This window comes from Festucalex cinctus, chromosome 12 (genome assembly GCF_051991245.1).
Source record: "Festucalex cinctus isolate MCC-2025b chromosome 12, RoL_Fcin_1.0, whole genome shotgun sequence".
Lineage (NCBI taxonomy): Eukaryota > Metazoa > Chordata > Actinopteri > Syngnathiformes > Syngnathidae > Festucalex > Festucalex cinctus.
Genome location: NC_135422.1, coordinates 8919490 through 8946060, shown reverse-complemented (window position 1 = coordinate 8946060; position 26571 = coordinate 8919490). Strand labels below are relative to the sequence as shown.

At 40.0% G+C, this 26571-nt stretch overlaps 1 protein-coding gene across 3 annotated transcripts in view; it reads left to right on the top strand.

Annotated features, from left to right (window-relative positions):
* Nucleotides 1–25724, top strand: part of LOC144032164 (regulator of G-protein signaling 6-like) — a 33829-nt gene extending 8105 nt beyond the window's left edge. For 2 of the 3 annotated variants that reach the window (XM_077539871.1, XM_077539870.1), the window contains exons 2-16: nucleotides 13686–13785; nucleotides 15404–15454; nucleotides 15528–15634; nucleotides 16667–16718; nucleotides 17652–17716; nucleotides 18200–18276; nucleotides 19314–19395; nucleotides 19989–20063; nucleotides 20157–20258; nucleotides 21203–21375; nucleotides 22337–22462; nucleotides 22570–22756; nucleotides 23727–23816; nucleotides 25060–25122; nucleotides 25340–25724. In XM_077539871.1, coding sequence (XP_077395997.1) covers nucleotides 13686–13785; nucleotides 15404–15454; nucleotides 15528–15634; nucleotides 16667–16718; nucleotides 17652–17716; nucleotides 18200–18276; nucleotides 19314–19395; nucleotides 19989–20063; nucleotides 20157–20258; nucleotides 21203–21375; nucleotides 22337–22462; nucleotides 22570–22756; nucleotides 23727–23816; nucleotides 25060–25122; nucleotides 25340–25390 — 1401 coding nt within the window. In that variant the 3' untranslated portion in view covers nucleotides 25391–25724. Of the gene's footprint in view, nucleotides 1–13685; nucleotides 13786–15403; nucleotides 15455–15527; nucleotides 15635–16666; nucleotides 16719–17651; nucleotides 17717–18199; nucleotides 18277–19313; nucleotides 19396–19988; nucleotides 20064–20156; nucleotides 20259–21202; nucleotides 21376–22336; nucleotides 22463–22569; nucleotides 22757–23726; nucleotides 23817–24840; nucleotides 25123–25339 lie in introns of all 3 variants that reach the window. The other variant, XR_013287700.1, reaches the window with a different exon arrangement.
* Nucleotides 25725–26571: the final 847 nt, after the last annotated feature.

Here is a 26571-nt window from a genome sequence, read left to right as displayed (position 1 = left end):
GATGCTATGAAAGATTAATGCGATTGTCATCATTTTTTTTTTTTTTTTTTTTTTGCATTTTCTCATGGTGTTGCTAGGTAGAAATTAGCCTGCTAGTTCTGTCGCCTAATCTTGTTTGCCATCTAGTGACGTATTGAAGGCAGTTGCTAGGTAGACATGAGCCGACTTAGAAGTGAAGCTGTGACTCAGTGGCAGCTGTTTTGTTGGACCTCGGTGTCCTGGCGTGCGTGTTGCGACTCCCTAACGGTCTGCGGGCCAAGGCTGAAGCAGGGATGAGTCACCAGGTCAACAATTGTTAATCACCTTGCCGAGCTGGAAAGCCGGCGAGGCCGGACCCGCGCAAAGTGGCCGCCCTCCCGAACATGGACCTGCATCCCGAATAGGATCCTTGACCTGGCCACCCATTTGCCAATTAGTCTTGCTCAGTTAAGTTGTGCCGCCACACATGAAAATGAGACGACCTTGGCTGTGTGAACTAGATAGTTTTTTTTTTTTTCTTCTTTCTTTTTTCAAACCACTTTCAGAGTGACAATGGGACTCACTTATTGTGTACAATACCGTAACTTGGGATGGGAAACAAAGTTTTCCTCAGAACATGCTTATAGTGTCAAAATGTGTATTTAATTTTTAATGTTGTGTATAACAAAAAATGCTAAGTGTTAGCTTTCAGTTTAAGCAATTTTTGAACAGCAAAAGTTGGTGGTTAGGCTGCTACATGACACTGAATTTGCCACAAATCAACCCCGAAGTTGTCAAACAATTCTCTTCAGATACATGAAAAATCCACACAGTACTTAATTTGCCTCCGCAGACTACTTCAGTTTGCTAATCAGATATGTCCTTGGAGACTTTCCCGTTGGGCCTACTTCCACTAATCGTTTCATCAATAACTCATATGGCAGAGGCCGAATCTATAACCACTTTTTTTTTTTTTTTTTTTTTTTTTTTTTATATAAATCCTCCATTGCAAGATTCGTTCACTTTTCTCTTAAAGTTTGTGGAGCATATGTTAGATTTTAATGTGCACACACTGGAGGGTCGTCCCGTAAAAACCTGATTAATCCCTCCATCTGTTTCATCACCTTTTCAAGCAACAGGACAATAATTTCAGACAAGCCATCTTTACTTGAGTGAGTCGTGTAGATGTAAAGTAATAAATCGTGGTGCTTGAGGCGGAGTGAGACTGATGCAAAAATGGCTGGAAACAAGAACAGGCAAAATGCTGAGGAAAAATTACTATTAATTTAGCAAATTTTTGTCTTTTTTTTTTATTTATTTTTTTTTATAAAAAATTGTCGTAAAAAAAGTCTCTACATGCATAATGAAATACAGTAATGATGTATTATATTATACCTAAGTTAAATACAACTAAACTGTGCTTCAAGTAAATTAACTTAAAAAAACTGACTTTACTTCATACTTTAAATGTAAATTGTATTTAATTCTAATACTTTCCTGTACTTGTACCACACTTTCCAAACCCTCTCAGTGCAGCAACTGTTTGGTTCAATGTATTTTATTTTTGTATTTTTTTTTAACCCATTTGAAAAAAAAAATTCGGGACAAATTGACAATTTTTCGTCGATGAAATTATCACTGGTATCAAACAATGTTGAGTAATCCATGAAGCAATAAATTCTTTTAAATATTGAAAATGTAATTTTTGTTTTTCAATATAAACTTTTGCTTTTTATGAGTGTTGCTGCACGAGGCAGGTGAAATTGTAACTTTTTTTTTTTTTTTTTCATTTTCTTTTTTGTGCTGAGACGTGCGTGAGTCATTTTTAAGCCCTCTCCAATACTGGGATTTAATATGTAGGATCAGGCGCATGGATGGTGCATGTTAGGAACCAGATTGTGTCAATTTACCTGCTGCTAACATCTAATTGTTTTATTGGTGCATTGTACAAGTTTCGCGTTCCTCACAATTACATTGCTGTTACTAATTCAGTCTGATATGAGTGGCAATGAATTGAAATTGTTTGAATACATTTGATTAGATCACAGCAGGCTTCTTATTCGTCGACTTTTCATCTGGATGAATTATGAGATTGGACGAAAAGTAGCGACGGGTCCATTTGTGGGAAGCGGACTGAATAATTGAAGCAGGTGTGGCGGCGGCTGTTGCAAATTCTGGCTTTTAGGCTTCACATTTGGCTCTCACGACTCGCAACCAAATGTGGTCGCTCTGTTCCAACCGCGCATTAGCTCGTGCTCAGGGTTGCTTTGTTGACATTATAGATAATCAATTAGCAGCGAGCCAGGCCTTTAATGCCTTGAAACGCGTGTAGCGCTTTATCGATTCCATGTTTTGGAGGGTTTGTGAAATGGAGCAGGCTTCGCCCGGACCACTTCAGGCTCGGTTCAGTTTCATTAAACAGCAATAAAAGGATGGTAATTAGACGAATGGGCTGAGAACAGCGAGGGTGACAGCGTGATGAAGGCCGGCGCCTCTGCGGGGAGACGCGAGTCGTCCTTTTAGGGACCGTGCACACCAAAGCGTATTATAGTGTGCGCGCGTGCGGCCTCGCGGCGCTTGAAGGTGAGATTTTCCCTCCATGCCGACCCACCACCGGAATTATATCACCTCAGACAAATTGGAGGTAGCGTGACTTTATTGCCAACATTGGAAATCTGTCATCCAGCGGGTAACACGCCCTTTAATTTCAGAGATATTAAAATTGAAGAAAAAACATCCTCATCAGGTGAGAGGTGTTTCCAGAAAGCGGTGCAGTCCGGTTTAGGTCACCATGGTGCTGCTTGGAATGCGAATGGAGGACATCCGGCATGCTATGTTGTCAGGACATGCTGCCAAAAGTTTATACGAGAAGTCATGTTAACCAGTCAGCGCAACTAGCTGCAAGTGATATTTTTGCTTTTCAGTATTTAGAATCGAAAATATTTTGTCAAGGGTATATTTAAAATTAAAAATCACAAACTCTACTTGATACTTGTTCGTTTTTTTTTGTGTGTGTTTTCCGTCTCCTGCTGACATGTATGCAGCTAGTTTACAAGTGCACACTTGGGGTTTCCTGTTTAGCGATTCAGATGTTGCATTTAACTTTAGCAACAAGTTAGGAGGAAAACCGGCTAATCTGAAGGGAACTGCTATTGTGAAGTAAACATTTTTGACGGGCAAGTGCGTTTCGATGTATTAACAAATCGACTGTTACAAATAAACAATGCTTTTAGGTTTTTACTTAATTTTCAAACATACTGGTATAATGTGCGCCAAATGCTTTAAAAAAATAAATAAATAAATCCCCTGCTCCCCCAATGCTTACAGTAGCATTGTTTTTTTTTTATTTTATTTATTTTTTTTATAAAGTATGTTTGAACGTACTTGTGAACATATGTCAACGTATTTGCGAGAGTACTCCCAAATAAGCTTTCAAACGTAATCGCCAGTCAGTTTATTCCACATTGGCAGTTAGTCTGGGGGGAAAAAGGTGGTTTCAAACATCTTTTAAAAAAAATAATAATAATAAAAAAAGCAAACTTTTTACCCAAGATCCACAAAATATTGAAACTGAAAAACCTTTTGCTAATGAGTTGACTGTCTAACCTTTGTGCATATGCTCAACTTGTGAGTATGAACATTTCCACGCATTTATTATTAAATGAGCAGCAATGACTTGCAAAATATACCTCCCCTCTTGGCTAGAAAAAGCACAGGTAACAGGAAGGTCAAGTTTGTCGTGTGTGCAGCAGTCAGACCACAGCAAGTAATAGCACGTCCTTTCCTTCTTTCCTTACACCGCCGGCCATGGCAGGTAATCCATGCCTGTTGAAAGGTCAAGAGAACCTGAGCTTGATTACATGTGAGCATGCAGGAGATGCTTAATGTAGAACAAGTTCTCAAACCTGCAGCTTGGGCCACATTTTTGGCATGTGGAATGGTATTTTGCAGCCCCCTAGCTGGCATCAGTGTTTAATGTTAGTGCCTATTTTTGTTGTTGTCGTCATTGCCTAGGTCGTTTTGTGTGCGTTTTAAATCACTTTTTGGCTACCCTTGCTCATGCTGATAGCTTAAATTCACAATTCTGAAGTAACAATGTGAAAGGACAAGTGTTTTTAAAAACATGTGAGACTGTTGCCTTCAGCTGCGGTGTCAACCTGATAACGTTTACGAAGGCAAACTCTTGCTCACTATCTCCTCACACAAACAGCAGTTGAATGCCATGTCTCCAGTGTGCTTCACCACCAAAGATAGGCGAGGCACTTCCCTTTTCCTCATCTATAACCCAATTACTAACAGGAAGTGTCGACGGGAGGGATGAACATCACCGACAGACGGATGGTCCTGAGATGCCACCGCCTCAAACCAATCCCCCTGCAGATATCACACCAGGAGTCTCAAAATGAAGACTTATCGGGCGCTGGAAAGTGGAACTTAAATTCCAGTTGCCTCTCGCTCTTCTAAAGGCGAGCGCGAGCCGGCTAGCTCAGACGAGCAGTCATGCTTCTAAATTGGCAACGAGATAAAGCGACTTGTGCGGAGTGTGAGGCTCCCATAGCGCCTTTCAACTGTGAGCATCTTCCCTCCAAGCGTCCTCAAAATAGCTCGGCGTTATCCACTGTCGGCCGACGCTGTCGCGCTCTCCTCGACTTTGTTCTTCACATTGAAGCGCCTGGCTGGCGTCAGTGTTGCGTAACGCGAGTTAACTCTTCCTCCTCTGTGTTCAGACGGTGAACTGGTTGAATAAATTAAGCTAGTAAATAAACGCCACCTGGTGTCTGTCTGCTGGTAGGTGTGGCTCTATTTTGGCCTAAATATCACTTGACATCTGAACTTTTAAAGCTCACGTCATGGCTGTGTTAATGCGAGTTTTCATTTTTGACCTTTTATGGACCTATATCGACCATCTCAGCATTCTCGACTAGCTAGCTACAGCGAGCATTGCAGTGCCGTTGCTTTGTCATGGATTCAGTCTGCCGTCTTGTCCCATTTGTGCTCGGGAGAATTTTCCTCTTGCTTGTCCTGTTCCAGGGTCTCTGAAAGAGTGTTGACTTTTCACAGTGGATAGGGACCAAGCCCTGTCACGAGTAGCACAAATTAGTAATTGACAGCCCCTGAAAACTGTTTGTACTTTACCGTAATTGCCTATAAATGCCACAAAAGGTGACAAGGGACTACTTCTGTCTAAACAAAGCTCCAAATAGGCAAATTTGAGTGTCAAACAGGGAATATGCAGGCATTCACTGTCTATAAATGGATTGTGATATCAGATGCAGCAAATGTGATGTTTAAAGGAGAATCAAAGTCAACATTTTTCTTTAAATGATGTTCAATACAGCCCCATTAGCAAACACGATTCTGGTTAATATTGCCTTTGTGGAATCCTAATTTTAGCAGCAAAATCCACCAATTTTTTATCAATCTCAGGGGGTGGCCATTTTGCCATTTCCTGTTGACTGGAACTGCCATCACAGTGCTGAAGGGCTCGTGCTGCATTAGAGGATGGTGGGAATTGGGATTCATCCCGCTCAGATTGCCGCAGTTCCAACCCCACAGCGTTGCCTGCGAACGTAAACAACAAAGATGGCAGATTCCAATAAATTGACTGACGTCAGAGTGAAAAGCTGAAGTCGGAATGCTGTATCAGGTTAGTCACATGACCGAATCCCTTAAACAGGAGCTGTGATTGGTCGAGTCTTGATCGAGGCACTGTGATGTCATTTTCAGTCCAAGCAAAATGGCCGCCTCCCTGAGATGAATTAAAACGATGTTTTGACTAGTAGGGGACATTTTGGCCTTTTAACTAATGTTCACATTGCTGAACAAGGTGAGGGTTCAAATCTGAACCCTGAACAGGTTTAAGAAATCAACCCACAAGGGACCAACTTCATCTTCTCTTCCACATGTTCCACTTCCCGAGAGTGTAATGACCAGGTGTCCCGACACGCCTGCCCACGGCTCGTCTCCCTCTTTCCGTTTACGTCAGTAGTTGGACTTGTTCAGCATATGTATGATGTAAAGCTCGGCGAGTCTCCCAGGTGCTGTAAATGCAGTAGGCCGACAAGGTGTTGGAGGCGATAGCAGCCCTCACTGAATGGAAATTGCTTTTGCATGGCTCGTTTGAGTAAGCAATCTCCCCGGTGAACTAATGTGATTCGCTTCCACCCGAGCAAATGACCTTTTTGCTAGTGGTGATTCATTTTTGACAGGCCCTTGGCAACCCCCAGCCCCCCCCCTTCATGGTGCTCGGCGCAAAATCAGGACGCCGCTGATACACTTCATTTCAGACAGCTGCTCTTTTATTAGTAACCCCCCCACCACCCCTTCATCCTCTCGTATCGGCGCAGGGCACTTTGTTTCTGAGTGGACTATCAGGGCAGACTCCTGTTTTTACTCCACTCAAGCCCTTAGCAACATATGGAGTAGCTAACAACAGACAATTATAGGAGAGGGGGGAGTGAGACATCTTTTTCTGGCCTCCTTGAGTCTCATCAGCAGCAAGGTGACTCCATGCACCCGTGTCGATTAGCTGCTTTTGTTTTTTGTATTTCGCTCGGAACAAGTTGCTCATCACTTGACTTTTTTTTTTTTTTTTTAAGGGACTGAGTTGACATTTATAATCCTGTACATCAAGCTTTATCCACAATGGTTTAGTCAAACTCACCAGCTGCCTGTTCCGGCGCTGTAAGTTGACAGACTTTTTAATTGCTTGGCTCCTCTTATCACAGAGTTGCCATAGACGCACACAAACACTCATCCATCTGAATCCCTCTCTTTGGGGGATCCTCAACTGGCCCAGACAAGCCACTGGTGTCCTCATCAACACTCACTGAGCCAATATTTACACACGTCTGGTTCAAAGTGAGGCGCAGCATCCCAGCTGGACAATTCGGAATCTCGGGGCGTTGCACTCCAGAAGAGCTTCCAACTCGGTGGGCAATCAAGATTGGGATCATGCACAGGGCCTGATGTGAAGGATGGACATGAGGGAAAAGCTCTGAAATTTAGAAAATATATCTAAACTTGTGATGTACTAGTGTTGGAGTATAATTTGCACTTGGGTTGGTTTGTCAGGCATCAGTTTATTTTCTCGACTGCTTTTTTTTCTTACATTTGAAAACGACTTGACAATTTTCAACTGCTGGATGATAAACACAACTTGGTCATAAGTTAACTAGAGAGAAAGCCAATAATTTATTTTATTTGCCATGTGTGTACAAAGTTGAAGAACACGCCTGATTTGATTGATTCCACAAATAGTCCAAGGTGGACTACTGAAAGCATTTGAGCTAGCGGCATGAGCTACAAAAAAATAGTGTACGAGTCACCGTTGTCTTCAAAGCCAAAATGTACTTTTGTAAAAAGTGGTCGAAGTACTAATTCAAATACTTAAGCTCGCACTTGGAAAGTATACAACATCCATTTTGACAACTTGGTCCAGCAAAACTCACATGCTAGCTAGTGTTAGCTTAGTTAGCCTTTATGCTAACAAAATGTGTTCTCATAGCTTTGCTAACATTGTGAAAGAATAAATGTTGAATTAGCTGACAACTTTTTCAGACTTCACAATTTTTGAATGCCAGGAACTCGTGGTTTTGACAACTCGGGGTTTTGATGCTGGAATTATTTGCCACAAATGTTTGGAGTACATATCTGATTCCGTTAAGGTCATAGATAATATATTGCGTCTCCAAATTTGTTGTGCAGTCACACAATCTATTTTAACCACTGTAGACTTTGTCTCCGTTAACTTAAATGATGCCACTCAGGAAGGCTGGAAAAATATATATTTTGAGAAAGTAAATGTACAAAAGTTTTTAATTACTGTACTCAAGTTAAGCACACATTCATAATGATGATAAAAAAAAAATCATATAAGTGAAACAAAGTATTGGTACTTGTCTTGTTCGCAAGTACAAATGTCACTTAGCTAAATCTATTGCACGATGGTCTTCAGTGGTGTCTGTCTGAAATATGTTGGTCACATTTCAACCAACAACTCAATCATGTTCCTCGTTTTGAGGGATTTGTTGTTCCCCAGCTGCAGTCACTCAATTAACTTTAGTGCTATGACAATCCATCGTGACAAATGATTACAGGGATTATAATGAAAGCTATTGGCTCCACTGTAGTGTAGAAAACATTTCAGCGGCAGGAGCTGATTGTGGACAAGAAACGGAGCTTTTGGTGGCCTATTTGTTCATGTGGTGATGGCAATTTCGTAAGGATCATGGATGAGTGAAGAGGAAGTGTTTGGATGGCGTTTCACTTGTGGTTACCATGCACGACGGCAAGATTTGTGTATGTAGTCACTGTATTCTGATGGTGCACATAGGATGTTTTTGTTTTGTTTTCCCCCCCACACGTCTCGCAAGGATCTCAATCTGTTGTGATGCGCATTGCTCTATGCTCTATCGGAGATTCTCATCGTGACTTGGCAACCCAAAGCTGTGTGTCAGGTTTTAGGAGGGGGATTTATTCTCACCTCACCCTGCAGAGCATCACACACCAGCTGGAACACATTCATTATTCACCCAGTATGTCTCAGAGGTCAAAATGGCACTCGGGAAAACAAGAAGAATGGCATGACAGAGTTGAACAGTTGCCATTAAGTTGTAGATGCAACGTACATTTCATGCTTTATGGGGGAAAACTTTAGTACACTTGTTGGCTAAATGTTGAAGTCCCACTAAAGTGAAAATAAATATCTTGTTAATTTGACACAACACGGATAAGAGTGTTAAACTGTCATTTTTAAACTATTCAAATAATCGGCAAGGCTTTGTCGTGCCAAGATCAATTTGATCGTATTTTAGATAATGAATTGGATCAATTGAAAATGGGTTGTTCAAAACGGCACTTTTGTTGTTTAAAACATTTTAGCAGCATTAGGGCAACTTTGATTCAAAAGAATCTGGATTATTTTGATCCCAGCAATTTGTATTTGGCGTGGATATCGGAAACAAAATTAGATTTAAATAAAATTCTGACTGGCTGAATAAATGATATTGATCATGCAGTAGATTTCAATTTATTAATTCATATTTTATTTGTGATTTTCAAACCATAGAAATGAAATTTAGACTACAGTAGACACTTAATTGAGGATATGTCCCAGTGAATAGTGAAAATATGTCTAATTGACTGTCATTATAAATACAGGGATAAACCTAAGAGTTTTCCATGAAAAATGGTACTCCCACTGCCCCAAAAAATGAAATATTGGTCGGAAAAAAATCTGAATAGGTGAATTCTGTTGTACCTAGCACTACAGATGATAACAGTACAAAACAATGAGCCTCTCAAAAGTTGTAAAAATCAAAGTGTTACTCAAGTCCAATTGAAACCTCAATATTTACAGAAGTTAAAAAAATAAAATAAATTGTTCCAAAAGTAGCTTGACAATCTCATCCCTTGCTGCATGACGACTCATCCTGAGAGAAATTCGGAGGTATGTCTTCATTGTCAGTTGGCTCAGGTGCATCATTGACCTCATCAAAAAGAGAGGGACATTCTGCTTGTCGCAGTATTGTGCAGGACAAGACAAGCACGTATTGTGTTGTACGTCATATTTGCTTTGAGGAACTGGGATAAAAATCAAATAGATTACGGTGTCTGGCTAGCAAAAATAGGAATTTCCAAATATATTTTTAATCCATACATTTTGAACGATTGGGCCCAAGTATATAAAATAAGGCTGAAAAATCAAGCTATTAGATTAGCTCTTCTTGAACACTGGTTGTGTCCACTGAAAATGCTGAAACCACACCCCCCTCATTTGTCAGTCAAATACCACTTAATGTAGCATCTTTCTTATGTCCACACTTGTGTACATGTTTGAACTACAAAGTGTCTGGAATATTGTCAAAGCTTTCAATGTCATGGAGAGAGTTGCTAGCCGCTAGCGCGCAAGCTAACCAGGAAAGCTCTCAGCTCAACAGACGGGCAGCAGGCTCATGCCCATCGTCACCTCCTCGCTTGGTGGTGTCAATGTGTGGGTCCACTTCAGGGAAAGTCAACTGTTTATTAATCATGGCGGCACACACTCACTCCATGGTTCACACTGCATGACAGACATTTGAGCAAATACTGTCATGCTGTGCGTTCCAACATATTACTGTAGCCTGAATGGCAGAAAATAGGGTCACACTTGGAAAAGTCAATGATGACACCAAGCTGTTCTGTGAATTTTGGCCTTCAGGGACGAGAAGTTCCACGTGGTAGTGGGAGAAATGGGTAAAATGTTTATAATATAAGTAACATTTACACTGGATAACTGCTGAAATGAACAAACATGCTCTCGCGGTACAAACAAACTGAAATAGCGCTAAACACTTTTGTTCATTATATCTGTACAACTAAGTGATAGTTCTAGTAAACATATCTTCACATTATTCAAACAAATATCTGAATTTATTATACATTATTTTTTTCTTTCTTTTTTTCTTTTTTTTTTTTTCAATAAAATGTTCCGTGCACCCCCATTCGTCTAAAAATTGCGTTCTGATTACTTTTGCGTCTGTGGAATATAAATTCAGCAGCAAAATTCACCCATTTCAATTGATCTCAGGGGGCAGCCATTTTGCCACTTGCTGTCGACTGAAAATGCCATCACAAGTGTCTTGCGCAAGTCCCGACCAATCATGGCTCAAATAAAGAAAACAGGTGAGCCATTTGAGGTTCATGTGGATATTATGAGTTTATACTAATACTCAAAAAAAAAAAAAACTAGTGCTAATGCTAATAGAAGTTTTGAAAATTGAATTTGAACACCCATTTTGCCATCAAGTTTTGAAAACTTCTTCAGCATATTTCATTTGTGAGGATGGGTTCACTTTTTTATTCACTGACAAAATGCATTTACTGTATAACAGTATAAAACCACCAAAGCATGGGCTGTTTAATATGGAATTAATAAAAGATGAGGAAGCAATAAAGCCTAATCAAGTGTATTACCTCCACCATGAGCATTGTTTTCATAACCACATTTGCATATTTATGTGCAACTTTGGTTACGCTTTTTCAAATATGAACCTTCCCTTTTGGATGGTGAGGAAAATCCACATTTTAAATACATAAATTGTCATGTGCTGGAGGTTGAATCCCAAAGCGCAGACGCAAATAAGGTTTTAACTCTTTATTTACACAACTTGACTAAACGAAAAACGAGTGCATCGAGAATCATGAGACGCCAAGCCCCCTTGGGCTGTGGAGCTGCACAGATGAACAGTGGTAATAATCTGAAAAACATTTCTCAGACAGCTTATATAGACAGTGAAGTGATCTGATTGGTTGTGACTACACATGTGGGTAACAGTACTGACACGGAATCATCTGGTTGGCTGTTGACCCAGTAAAGAGACTAAAGATTCTTGACATCACATAGCCTAAAACCAGTTGAATCTAGATGCTGGTTAGATCAGTACAAAACGGACACTTGACCGTACGGTCATGACCAAACATAACCCTGACCCCAAATAACACACAGGAAAAACACGGTCATGACATAAGTAGGCTACACGCATACAATTAAAGTAACTTATACAGTAGGAATTTATAGTCTATATAAGTATCTTTTTTTTAAAACGATGCTCGTTCAAAATATTTATTGGCACTCGTTTATCCAATTGTGCATTTTGTAGCTCATATCGTTTTGTTCCCTTGGATCCAGACGAAGCCGGCACTATCTCCTTTTTAGCTATTAAGATCCAAATATAGATTTAGCAGGTGACATTTTTTTTTTTTTTTTTTGTGTGATTGGCTGTCAGCCAGTCCACGGTGTACCCCGCCTCTTGCCAGCTCACTTAAGCTCCGGATCACCTGTGATCCCACTGAGGACAAGCACTTAAGAAAATAGTCATGAATCCAAAAAATGAACCCTATTGAATTTTCATCTATATAGAAGCACAACGATCTATTCCTTTTAAAGCTCTGTGCCTTTTATACCAATTTGCACACAAATCCAAATATACCGTGTGTGTGTGTATATATACGCTTTCAAGCTACACAAGTGTCCTTCAGATAATGGTTACAGCGAGGAACAAAAAGACGTTATCGCACGCTCTCAGCCATGTTCTGTTCTCAGAGATCCTCCACAGCTGCCATTAGAGCGTACATCCAAGAGATAGGAGGTGCCCTTTCCTGTTAACTGGGCGCTATGTTTCTCGCGTGCCGACATCCTGAAGGCAGATAATGAGTTCTCACGGCGCCGCAACTCCAAGGTCCATTATTACATGAGGCCAAAAGGACTTCATCTTGCTTTGTTGTTTTTGTTTTTTTTTGTCTTGGGAGTTGAATTGATCCCAAATGATGTCAGTGTTAGATGCTGGTGGTGCAGTTGTCAAACTGTTTACTAGAAAAACGTCCATGAAAGGATTTTTGGGACATTTTGATCATTCGGTCATTTTGAGTTTGTGATGGAGTTTTGATAATGAGTCCTCTGCATGTGTGTTGAATCCATATACTGCATTTAATGCTTCTGTGGATTAAAGTTTGCTTAAGTTACCAATGAGCCCTAAAAAAAAAGCAAAACAATTTCCTGACAACGGTGACAAAAGCCGGTTGTTTTTGATGTCCATTGATTTCGAGTACAAGGCCATTAGATGTCGCACATCAGTTGTTTACTTGTGCTCTTAAATATTCAGTTCAAAGACCTGACCTGTCACATCTTTACAAACTTGATTTCAAAACAATACGTTCGTCCTTGAGTCTTTGTCACTTGGTCCCATGTGGAGTGTGTTCCTTGTTTTGTGACTTTGTGACGTGCATTGCCTACTTTTGGATGCCGGTCGTGGAATGTTTGGGGCTCTGGCGGCATTAGTTGTGTAATGTTGATCCGCGCCTATGGCAGCGGTTTCGTCACTCGACCTTTCTCAACTTGATACAGCTTAAGTGCGTTAAATGGACAAAAGCACGAGGTCGGGCTGTTACTTTCACAGGAAGTAAAAATGGAAGGAAAAGGCTGCTGGGACTTCCACGTTTCTGGGAGGACTTTCAACTATTTTGACACATGAGGATAATTGTTCTGTCCTAGTTAATTCTAAATGCATTTAGGTTTGGGTCAAGGTCAGTGAAAACTATATCCCAGTATAGCACTTAAGGTGGAAGTCAACCCACCCCAATTCTTGACAATATGTTCTATGCAACCACACGAGTCTAAATATGCTATTCTGGTTAATATTGTGGAATGAGTTATGCTGCAAAATCCAGCCGTTTGTATCCATGTCAGGGGGCGGCCATTTTACCACTTGCTGTCGACTGAAGATGTCAGTTGCTCGGGTCTCAGCTAACAACCAATCACAGCTCAGCTTAAGCAAACAGGTGAGCTGTGATTGGTCATTGACTGAGCCCTGAACTGTGATGTCATCTTTAGTCGACATCAGATGGCAAAATGGCTGCCCCCTGAGATGAATTAAAAACGGCTAGATTTTGCTGCATATCTCATATTGCATAAATGTAATATTGATCAGAATGTCATGTTTTTAACTAGTAAAGTTACGTAGTCAAGAAATGTTCGTTTACTTCTTTAAAATTGCATGAAATTAATGGCAATTTTCTGTTCTTGTATATTTGAGTTCCTTATCTTAAAATAGTCACAAGAGGGTTTTATCAGCCACTGTTGTGGGTCCGATGCCTCAATTTAAAAAAAAAAGGTCGTACCCTGAGTAGCACTTATAGCATTTAAATTGGTCACCCCTGATCTATATAACATGCTGACCTCCTCACAGATTGAAGACATTGTGACAAGAATACAAGATGAGAAATCTGGAGGTGTCTCCATCCGGACTGTCAAAAGCTTCTTGTCAAAGATCCCCAGTGTGGTATCAGGTGAGCGCAACACATTCTGTACATGTTCGGCATCAGTGACACGTCACCGCCCTCGGTCATGTGATGATAGATGTGGCCAAACATACGAGTCGCAGTGCGCAAAGTAAACTTGACCTTTTTGGGGCTCATTTAGCTCGCCGCTGTCACAGCTGGAAACCTGTGATATCGTTGCCCATAAGACCTCCGTCAGTGAGGAGAGCGCCCGTAGTAGGCCGCTGACCTTGTCGCACAGTAATGCCGCCACTTGCCTCGCTGCTGTTTTTTGTGTAGGCGCCGCCATCCTTCATGTGTCCCTTGCATGAATCATCTTTGTCTCCTGGCTGTTTGAGTCACTCCTCACCCTGACGGCCTTCCAATCTCGCTCTGCATGCCGCTGCCGAGCACATGAAGCAATAATATGCTGTCCAGGAGCAGAGAAAGCTAATACATGTTTCGATGGTGGGGAAAAAGTGGGGAAAAAGTTTTAATGTGGAAAAAATGTGGTAGGATATACCAGGAAAACTGCAGTTTTTGTTTTTTTTGCGCCATGTTCCTGTCTTGGAGCATACAAATACAAAGTTTTATTTATTTATTAAATCAAAACAAATGGCTATCACTCGTGTTCTTTTCTGGTCACATGAAGTCCAGCCACTTGTTGCTAGGCAGATTTCAGAAGGCACGGCCCAATTGGCCAGTGTTTCTCAAAGTGTGGTGCTACCTAAATGAGGTGTTCCTCGAAAGAACCACTTGAATTAAATGATCAAAGTGTGCATAACTTTTCAACTCAGTATACAGTTGAGTTATATTAAAATTATGATACATTTACATTTTCTTTTACAACCGTTTTCAAAAAGAAGATCAAGTGTTTATAATAAAAAAAAAAAAAATACAACTAATCAAATCTTAATCTTTATTTAAAAACAGTTCAGAACATTAGCGGTTCTTCAGAACATGAATAAGATTAATTTATATATTTTCATTATGGCATTACATTCTTTTTTTCTTATTTTGTTGAATTTAATAACGTCTGCTTTCTGAAGCATCGCAACTTTCTCTGTGCATTCAAGACAGGTCAGGGAAAAAAATATATATATATTCTGCCTTCTGTTTTTCTTGTAAATGGCTGCTCTCGTCGCCGAATCTCTTCACAGGGCCGCAAAATATCAAATTGCCCCCCGCCCACAGCACACTTGTAGGATTTCTCTGGTTGACAAAGAAAAATGGTGCCCGTATTTTTTTAATTTTATTTTTATTTTTTTATAAACTTAATAATTTTAGCTGTATTATATAAATCTTTATATATATCTTTAGCATTGTGTGCATCTTCATATACCTTAGTAAATTTTATAATGTTCTCTCACAAAAATTAATTTTCTGAATCTTATTGGGACTTTTCTTGCTCACCCAAGGCTCTCTTATCTTTTGTATTGAAAATATGAATTTAGGGGTTTAAAAATAACTTCTTTTTTTTTTCTCTCCCCCCCCCTATTGCTCCGCGCTTGAAAGTCCTTTGAATCGTCCGTTTTTAGACTGTTGTGACCTGGAACCAAAGCTAATTTCTTTCGATTGCAACCTTCATTCAAACGGTTTCCGACGTGGTGCCGTGACCCGGTTAACGCAAAGGTCTCCCTCTGAACAGGTGCGGACATTGTTCAGTGGCTGATGAAAAACCTCTCTATAGACGATCCAGGTATGTGCACGGCAAAGTCATTACACGCAAGCACGATGGCGCTCGCTTTTTAAAGCCTCGCTTGACTCCGCAGTTGAGGCCGTCCACTTGGGAAGTCTGATTGCGGCTCATGGCTACATCTTCCCCATCTCGGACCACGTCCTGGCGCTCAAAGATGACGGAACTCTTTACCGCTTTCAGGTGAGCGGATTCGTTGCGTAATGCTAATCATGACAATCTGTGCTTAGCTTACTATTCAATTTGAATTTTGAAACTTTGACTGGGTCACAGCAGTACTGGACTGGCACAAATAATCGGCCCTGATCCAGTGTAGGAAGTGCTGAGCTTTTTGTTACATTATCTTCCACCTGCTCCTTGCTATGACATCATGCATGACTAACATTTCTTAAAGCCCAAAATGGGCAATCATCTTTTGGAAATTTTTATCACGAATGACTCTGTGATCAGGTTTTTTTTTGTTTTTGTTTTTTTTTTGTTTTGTTTTTTTTGTCATAAGGAGAATTAATTGTTGCTTATTATTCTTGACATGTTCTGTTTCTTAGTGGTAATTATAGTTAGGCTACTGGAGGGGTTTGAAAAGTTGCTAACTTTGCATCACTGACTATACTTTATAGCAAACTAGCTAGTTTGCAGCTATTTAAGTACAAGCAGTGCACATCAGTGAGTGTGCTTTGAACTATGGGGGGGGGGGGGGGGCTTTGATTGTCAGTGAAAGTCATAGCTACACATGGATTTATGATCTGCATCCGTTTCTGGCTATTTTAACAGATACTAGATTAAATGCAGATTAAAATCATGTTGATCTGTGAATTCATTATCAGAACAAAGAAAATGGTCATCCATTTCCTTCTTTGACAAACTGCAACCAAAAAAGTGCAAACTGAAAGATGTTAAAAAATCACCAAGTTCTAATTCCGCTCTGCTATTAAGAATGCATGCTAGATAGGAGCAATAAATTATGAATAGACTTGGGAATGAATGTACGTGTGTGTAACATCGGTTGCAAGAGATAATTAAATATGGATAGTGGAGAATATAGCTACCACTTCAGTTATGACGGGGTGCATAAAAAAAAATTGAGTTACGTTAGCAGACAAATGTAGAAGTGGGAGGAAATTACATATTGCAGAAAACGATTGTTTGCCTCAACTCCAAAGAATGCTATGCTGATTATACAAGAAGAAAAACAAAGATGTATCCATCTGTTTCCAGTCTCCGTACTTCTGGCCTTCAAACTGCTGGGAGCCCGAGAACACGGACTATGGTGAGTCACGTGTGCACCTACTTGTATAAGAGCCACTTTAATATTAACTATATGGACAAAAGTACAAGGACTTCTTGTTTATAACACGGTTGAAATGTGAAATTGGACTGTAATCTGTTCTTTTCGATCACAAAGGACTGCTTTGGAATCTATCGTCAAATCTCGACTAACTGCTAATTTCACAATGTCATCTAAATCAAATTGTTGTATTGGCAACACATGGTAAAATAACACTCCATGATATTGTGCTTTATCAATCTATGCAGAGGAGAAAGAATATGGCTCAATGTTATGTTGCTGCATCAATTTGCCCTGCAACATGAAGGCTATTTAGTGTTAGCGTTAAGCTAGTGGACTAAAAGGCATATTATCAGATTGTTTTAAATGCACCAGGTGTAATTTTGTTTTTCATTTGATATTAAACTTTGAACTTGCCCCTTGTGCCCAAAATGATTCCTGTATTTAGTCTATCTAGCCACGCCCACAAAGGATGTACATGTGTGTGAGACTCCACTGTCTTAACTGGCTGTTTCAACTAGTAAGTGTTCCATAGATAAGGAAGATCATAGATAGTAGAAAGGTCAAATCTAATTATGTGTTAAATCTAACACGCTCTAAAGAAGTGACGGCAAACCAGAAAATTAATTGCATGTTAAATTAGGCATTTGCTGTGTGTGTGAAAGTTGAAGGATGTGCTGAGCTTAAATGCCAAAGGTGGCAGGCATCAATCACAGCACAGATGTTGTGAATTTTGAACTAAACAGACTTCTCTCACTTGAAGAAATGCAGACATGATGTCCTGACGATGTATTTTATAGAATGAAATATCACCATGATAACTCTGTGCATAGCATTCTTTTGTAGAACCCGATCTAGTTTTCTAAAAAAAAAAAAAAAAAATAAAAAAAAAACTCCTATGCCCTCTTTCTGCAGCCATCTACCTGTGCAAGCGGACCATGCAGAACAAAGCCAGGCTGGAGCTCGCCGACTATGAGGCGGTAAGTATTTGCTCCCTGACGTTTTACACTTAAGAGCACTTCCCAGAAAATGCCATTATTAAATTACTAGCTTTCATGTCATCTAGCAAATGTGTTTAGTACATTTTTAGGAGCAACAAGTGTGGTTATTTACTGGCAAAAGAATTACTGAGCTGTCATTATCATAAAAGCGCGCTCCAGTGTGCGGTAATATTCCCACTGATTCTGCGAGTATTGTCCAGCACACTTCCACTCTGTCATATCCAGGTCACTTTACGGCTGCAGGCCCATTAGGCTCACTATTTAACACCCACTTGATGGTCCTCCAAGTGTTTTCTCTTTGTAATGGGGTCATAACTGCTTTGATGACAGATGCTTACGTTGTCCTTCAAGAGAGGTTACATGGCATTAAATACACTTGCTGGATAGACGTATCCCAGTATAGAAGCACTGTTAAGGCATGTGAACAGATGTTCCCTCACGCTGTGTGATTGGATCCTGCAGGAGAACCTTGCCCGGCTTCAAAGGGCTTTCGCTAGGAAGTGGGAGTTCATCTTCATGCAGGCTGAAGCTCAAGTCAAGTGAGTCATTTCTGATGTGAGGCGTCAGTGTGGAGCGATTATATAAATGCAAAGTAATCCAGTGGCTGCGTGCATGTTTGGGTTTCCTCACTTCAGTCGTGTTCCTCGACTACACCACAAATATTCATCAACGCCACAGGATTGATGTTATTTTTCACAACACTGCCCTCTATTGCATAGCATCTGCAAGCACATTTTTCCATCTTTATGGTAAAATTGCAAAAAAAAAAAAAAAAACCTCAACTGTTGTTGTTTTTATTTATTTTGCGAACATGTCTGTTTTGCAAATGATGGACTGCTATTTTATATAACTCTTTAACGCCACTGTATAGGGCCCAAAATCATTTTGAGTGAAGCCATATATCAGAACCACTTTGTCAAAATCGCATAATCTAGCACAATTTTACCTCTTTTTTTCTTTTCTTTTTTTTTTTTTTTTAACACCCAATTTTAATCATGTGCTGGTACTTTTTTCAGTAGTCAGTGTAGGTTATTTAAAAATTAAATACTTTACATATATTTGCCACTTATGACTAAGAATCAAGAGCAAATAAACAGCACTGGCATAGAACATTTGCATATGTAGATGGATTTTTTGTAATTTATTTATTTTTTAATTAATGGTCTCATGTCTTCATGTAGGGAACTTATGGTTGTGAGTGAGATTTTGCTGGGCACACTAGTTTAAACCACAAAGCCCAATGGACTTGACCTGTAATGTTTAGTGATTATGAACAATGAGCAATGAACTAGCTAACAAAATGAGTAACGATGAATGATTTTTTTAAATTTATTTTTTTTGCGTCATGATTCATTTACAATGTATGGCCTAGAAAGTGTGTCTTAAAAATATTTACTGAAATTATGGCCACTATTGTCCACTACTAGATGCAACCGGGATGTCATAAGAACAGAACTGTCGTAAACGGTATCCCGTAACGCTATTGGTAATAAGGAGGTCCTGCAAAACAACATATGAATGTAGTGGGGAACTTCCACTTTTTAGCCCTAAATACCTTTTTCCCCCTTTTAATCAGAATCGACAGAAAGAAGGACAAGGCAGACAGGAAGGTCCTGGATAGCCAAGAGAGGGCCTTCTGGGATGTCCATCGGCCAGTGGTGAGTCACTCCCAAAAGTTGAACTGTTGAAATGAGAACGGGGGGAACTTGGCTTGATTTATTCCCAACAGTTTTATTTTGTAGCATTTGTCATTGACAGAGCAAATCCATTTTCAACACTTAATCATTTGGAAAAATACTACATGTAGTCCCAAATGGGGACTGACTATTATATAGATAAGTGACAAAAAAATGAATTGAATTGACCAAATTGGACCGTTTAACTAGATTCCACATTTATGGATATCAAATTTTCCCAACAAAACATGCAAACTAACGAAAGTTTTTTTGTTCTTAGATTCAAAACCAAATTCATCTCGCAGAGCCAGCTAGCTTGCGCACAATGACATCAACATTTTTTCGTCCTCTGATTGGTTGGCCAGAGTAATACTTGTTTGCTATAGGCCAAATTTGACGTGTAAAATTCATCTGTAGTGATTCAACTGTTGTTGTGCTTTATTCAAATATTATTTTTGTTCAAATGATATCAATAGACATGTAACAGAAACTGCTTCACACTGAGCACGCTGCCGGCACGTTGCCAGTGCAACACGGCGATCTAACTCGGAAGCGCTTTCACCCGTCTTCCACAGCCAGGCTGCGTCAACACCACCGAGATGGACATCCGCAAGTGTCGGCGAGAGAAGAACCCACACAGGGTGAAAAAGGTGAGAAGAGCTAAAACTAGTTGGAGGATTTTGTTTGTTTTTGGCATTTAAAAAAAAAATAAAATCTCATTTTCATATCCACGGCCTCGCCAGTCGGTTTACGGGGTGGCGGATGAGGGCCAGAGCCAGCCGAGTCCGGTCCACATCAGCTCTCCGCCAGCCAGAAAGCTCACCCAAGAGGATCTTGAGAAAGAGGTAGATGCTAATCGATGGTCCTCATCACTGAGCATCCATTTTATTCTTTGTCAAGTTTAAACACCATCTGACATTTTTAAAAATACACAAATGAGGAGACGGACACAAAAATGAGACAACAAGGCCTTTTTTACTCGTAATACGAGGAGAGATGGGCGAGAGATGTGTGCAGATCACATGCCTCTGGCCCAATCGGACACATTTCTTGTCTTTTAACTCATTTGCTCCCAATAACATGTAAATACGTTTTTTAATGTAAGTGTCCCAAAGACTTATTTATACGTTTTTTTTTGTTTTTTTTTAATGCTCGAGCAAACAGAAGGCTTTGATGCAGCCTCTCAACTGCAAAGAACTGTTGCAGAAATGGTAGTTATTACAGAAAAGGCCAGCAGGTGGCAGCAGAGCAAAGGAGATCAACCATGGCCATCTAGAAAAAAAGCTAAATTACTAACAATTTTAAATAGATTTGTGAAAACTGATGAAACTTATCTCTCTTCTAATGCTAATTGCTGCAAAACGGAAACGGATAGAAACATAATTTTTTTTTTCTCCCTGATGAAAGAAGAGACTAATCTTTCTTTTGGTAGGTTCCATGCCTTTATAGCAATTGAACACAATATTCTGTGAGCCTTGCAAAATCAGTCAAAACGGGATTGCTCCTGTGAAAATGGCTGGGAGTGAATGAGTTAATTGGGGTTTGCTAACAAATGGTTAGTAAAGGAGGTGGGGAAATTGCAACATTGTGACAACAAATACAGCAGTCATAAACCTAGCAGACATCCTTTAACCACATATCTTTTACAATCTTTTAGGTTGAATACACTTGAAGCAGCTCCAAACAGATAACGAAATGTTGAATAAATGCTTTACAATTAATTCTATGTAATAAAAGAGTAAATATGGGATAATTTCTACATAATAACCCGAACATTCTTCTCCGTCAGATCTCCTTCCTCAACATCCAGCTGGGCCGACACTGCTTGAAGGTTTCCAAAGTGGCCGACAGTCTCATGGGTTACACTGAACAGTTCCTGGAGTACGACCCACTTGTGTCAGCCGTGGAGCCCTCCAACCCGTGGACCAGTGACGACGCCACCTTCTGGGACCTGGAGGCAAGGTATAATGGAAGTGGAGTTGCGAGGGTTTGGAGCAGACCAGTCGACTTTAAACGTTGCCACAGCGCATCTCGTCTTCCAATTGGTTAATTTAGAGGGCTTCAGAGATGAATTTGCCGCCTTGGCTGAACCCTTTTCACACTGCACTCAGTATAAAAGGGTCATACAATAGCACACTGGTCCTGATGTAGCAGTCTACCAGCGAGTATAAAAAAAAAAAAATCTGCTGTTGATTTTGAGATGTCGCAGTTACCTTTTAAAGGGGTACTTTACTCATTGAGCCATTTTCATCAGTAGTCTATTTTTTCCAGAATTAATTTGCTAACTTCATTATTTTTCATGAACAATACCTTTTTAAAAACACATATGTCCACTTATTGACTGGAGATGACATCACACGTGCTGAGGAGATGGGTAATGACCAATCATGGCTTAGTTTGCTGACCAAACCCAGAAAACGGCTGTCATAAGTGGTTGTTCCATATTTCCTCAGTATATATGATGTCATCTTTAGTCGACAGCAAGGGGTAAAATTTGTTCTCAAAAGTATTAATTGTTCATGAAAAATAATTAAGTGAATACATTTATTATTTATTTACATTTAGCAGCAAAATCCATCCATTTTTGTCCATCTCAGGGGACGGCCATTTTGCCACTTGGTTGATTGAAGATGACATCACAGTTGCAACTGTGATGTCATCTTAAGTGGACAGCAAGTGGCAAAATGGCCGCCCCCTGAGATGGATTAAAAAAAAAAAGGCAGAATTTTGCTTCATAACTCATATACAACAAATGTAATATTAATCAGAATGTCATGTTTAGACTAGTGAGGTCACATAACATACTGTCAAGAAATGTTTAAGGTTGACTTCAACTGTAAAGCAGACAGACTGGCTTGCTAAATGTAGTAATGAGCTCCTTTTTGTTTGTCGCACTTTTTTTTTCGGGGTCTGTTTGTTATAGTCATGAGCCCACCCAACAGCGAGTGAAGAAGTGGGGCTTCTCCTTGGAGGAGACGCTAAAAGACCCAGCAGGAAGAGACCAGTTCCTGAAGTTCCTCGAGTCGGAGTTCAGCTCGGAGAACTTGCGGTGAGATGGTCGTCTTTGAAACTTACCAACTTTTTTTTTTTTTTTTTTTTAAACTAGTCGGTAAGTAATTTTGCCGGGTCTGGTGTTTCCCTTTGTTCCGGTTTCAGATTTTGGTTGGCAGTGCAGGATCTGAAGCGTCAGCCGCTGCAGGATGTCCCTTCTCGTGCGCAGGAGATCTGGCAGGAGTTTCTGGCCGAGGGAGCACCAAGCTCCATTAACCTGGACTCTCACAGCTACGAGCGCACCAGCCAAAATGTGAAAGACCCTGGACGCTACAGCTTTGAGGATGCTCAGGTGATGACCACGACACGTTTCTCACACAAAATAGTCTGCCGTTTTCACTCAAGAAAAGGCACTTTTTAAATACAGGATTTAAACAAACTACTTCTCAATTTACAGCTCTGGGCTTCTGTTAATGTCTGGTGGTGATTTTGTCCTAAACCGCCACCACCCACATCCTGTATTTTGCCATTTTTGTGTTTGTTTTGTAAACGGGGACGTTTCTGCGGAAAGACGGTGTTTATACCCCTCCAGCCAATCGCAGAGCAGGGAGTGGCGGGTCGCAAACTGGGCCGGGTGAATTTGTCGACTGAGTGACGACACTCCCGTGGCAACTTGACAGCACGCATGGATTATTTTTTTGGCTGGAGGGTTATAAACACTCTTTCCACAGAAACATCCTGCTGTTTACAAAGCAAACACAAAATGGCAAAATATAGGTAGAGATTCAGGACAAAATCACCACCAGACTTTAAGAGAAGCCCAGAGCTGTAAATTGAGAAGACGTTTGTCTGTTTAAATCGTGTATTTAAAAAGTGCCTTTTCCTGAGTGAAAACGGCAGACTGGGCCTTTAACAACCTTAATTGCACCATGGTGGACTTGAGTCTTTTACAGGCATGATTAATTGATTTTCGCCACAAGGATGGCATAACAATATATTCATTTTTAATTTCTGTATTAATTTATTTTTAATTAATTTTATTCACATTTGTTTGTTTTTAATGTTTTTTTTTACTTAATGTATTTTAGTATTTATTTACTTTTTTTTTTTATTTTTTAAATTGGTTTTACTAGACTTTGTATGATGGTGTGTGTGGATCTCGATGTCCAGCACTTTGGAAACGTTTGTTTATAAAATGTGCTATACAAATAAAGTAGATTGAATTGGACAATTGTCTTCATGAGGCAGCCAAATGTCTCCATTGGTCCATCCTTCATGAGATCCTGTTCCCGTGTGACGGCCTTCTTCCTCTTCCATTTCAGGAGCACATCTTCACATTAATGAAAAGTGACAGCTATGCACGCTTTTTGCGATCCAACATCTACCAAGACCTCCTGCTTGCGAGAAAGAAGGTGAGCTGTGACCTTGACCGACCTTGATGTCTTTCATTTCCCGCTCACGTCAGCTTTGATTGCTTCTCTCACTTACGCGACCGCAGTCAGAAGTCACCACCAGTGAGGCAAACTATCATGAAATGTAGCGCAGTGATTAACTGATCATTAAAACTTTAATAGCCATTAAAAGTTGTCACTGCAGAGATACGCCAGTGTACATAAAATGTTACTGGGTGGAAACTTTCTAAGAGTTTAAATCTCCAAATGTTATTTTAGAATCAAACAACTAAAATTACTTTTTGATAATGTCCATTTAGGGCAGGGAGCCATATTTTGTCAATGGTACTGGCTCCAATAAAGCGGTAAAGTGGAAAATCTGGTGCCAATTATGAAAATAAAGCTTTTTACTATTACAATTTTCTGGCAATAAAACTTTGAACTTAAAAATTTCCTAAATTGTCGTTTGAAAGCGTCGAGGATTGTGTAACATCAAAACTTAGCCGTTTCTAATATTGCTCAAGTAATTATTAGATATATTTAAGGAATGATTTTTAGCTAAAATATTTCCTTGCACTGCTCATGTATTTGATACGTACTATGTATTTTTATTAACATATATACCGTGCTTAAGACGAGTAAATAAAATAAAATCAGGTTTATGCTACAGCTGCCCTAAATGAACGGAATTTGTTAGTCAAGGCTAATACATTACACCAATATTTAGCATTTTGACTGTTTATAATTTTTTTTAATTCAGCAGATTTTCAGCATCTGATCGTAAATCAAGTCTTAATGTCAAGTCATTTACTTGCATTTTTTTTTTTTTTTTAAATGAATATTGTGCTTGTTTTTCTTAGCTAATTTAAAAAGCGTAACTAATTTTAAAATGTCATGTCACTGTAATTGAGTCCGTATCAAGTCACATTTCATAATTCAGGATGTCTATGACCAAATTTGGTAATCACTCTTGATAGTATTTTTTTTCTCCTATTTTTGAAAAATGTCATGTTTTGTTGCTTATACAATTTTCTCTCTGTTGTAGAACACTGCTGTAGTGTAATGTGGATCTTTCTAGCAACTTGTGTTCACGCCAGCCTTTCTGTCGCAACACCGCTCCTGCCACCCCCATCTCACCCAACCCCCGTTTGTGTCCTTGACCACTTCATTTTTGCACTTCCTGACCACCCCCCCACCTAATAACATCACCGCCCATCTCATCGACCCCTGTCCTTGACCCAAACCCAAAATGCCCCTCCTATAGCAACAACCCGCAGACCCTGAACAAGGCCGCCGAACCTCCTTGGAGAAGTTCACGCGCAGTGTGGTAAGTGGTCTGATGGCAGGCCGTTCACTCGCTTGGCACAAAATGGCTGCGTCAGCTATCACCATTTTACGCTGTGACCTGCATTTAGACAGTTTGTTAATGTTTTTTTTGTTTTTTTTAAACAGTAAGTTAAGCAAAAAAAAAAAAAAAGTACTGAAACTTTTCAACAGTTTGATCATGTGCATTGTATTCATCTTATCTCCAATGGCTTTTCCAGGGCAAGTCATTGACAGGCAAACGTCTATCGGGCCTGATGCAGTCATCCTGACAGACTCTGTTTGCGGAGGGCAGGGTGAGCCCCCCCAATGAGGGGCGACGACACGACACGGGACAGGGCTGGTCGTCGGCACTCAACGCTCAGACGCCGTTCGCGCGGCACCGAGCCTGCCGGGATGCACTCCAAGACCGGATGCGGTGATGGGACGTGAACGCTGACACGAGGGGAAGTCGAACGTGACGACATGGCAATGGAGCCTCCTTACACAATGGGTTGGTTGTTGGATAAGCGGATACATTTATATTTTATATCAATGTATGCTGTGTATGGCTGTCTGAATAAAAGCACATTTGGAAAATAAATAAAGGCTGTTTCATTTGCCTAACATGGGTCCATTGATTTGCAGCAATAAAGACTTGTGAATGCTGTTTGCACCAAATTTGCCAGACTACAACAAAAATCTTTACAAACCTTTTTTTCCATAGCAATGTTATACACGTCTAATTTGTTGCCTCAGTATAGTAGTGCGCTAAATTTTTGTATGAATATAGACGTGAATAGCATGAATGCTAGTAAATAAAACTTTATATTGTGAATTTGCAGGAGAGAACTGCCGCCCACCAACCTACAAAACTCTCCCAGTTTGTCCAGCTGCCACTTTGAGCATCTGCTCTTGCATATTTAGATAAAATAATCATGAAATATTTAAGCAAAATACAATATTTGTTACATATTAAAGAATAAGCGAAGTGCGCATTAAGTTTGCACGAGGGGGAAAATACCGGATGTCAGTAAACCACACACTATGCAAATTAAAAAAACAGCATTTTTTTTTTTTTTTTTTTATTGAGCAATTATACACAAGGCACATCTGTATCAAACTTTCCAGCGGTTGAAACGTTTATCAGAGCTGGTTTGCCTATAAACTACCCATAATGCACCTTGAATTACCTATAATGCACCTTGATTTCGAGATTCGTACTTCGCTTATAGCAGAACACTTCATAATACTAACACCTCATTTTACAATTTAATGGCCATATTACATTGTTTATCAAAAGGAAAGTTATTTCAAAAAGGCCTTTTATGTATTGAATACTTTCTGGGACTGTCAGTGATGACGCAGCTGCACTCACAGGAAGCTGAACATAAAAAAAAAATAAAAATAAAAGTTGAGCTTCTCCAGGGCCCAGAGATGCTTTGGCACCACCTAGTGGACATAAGCAGAAGAA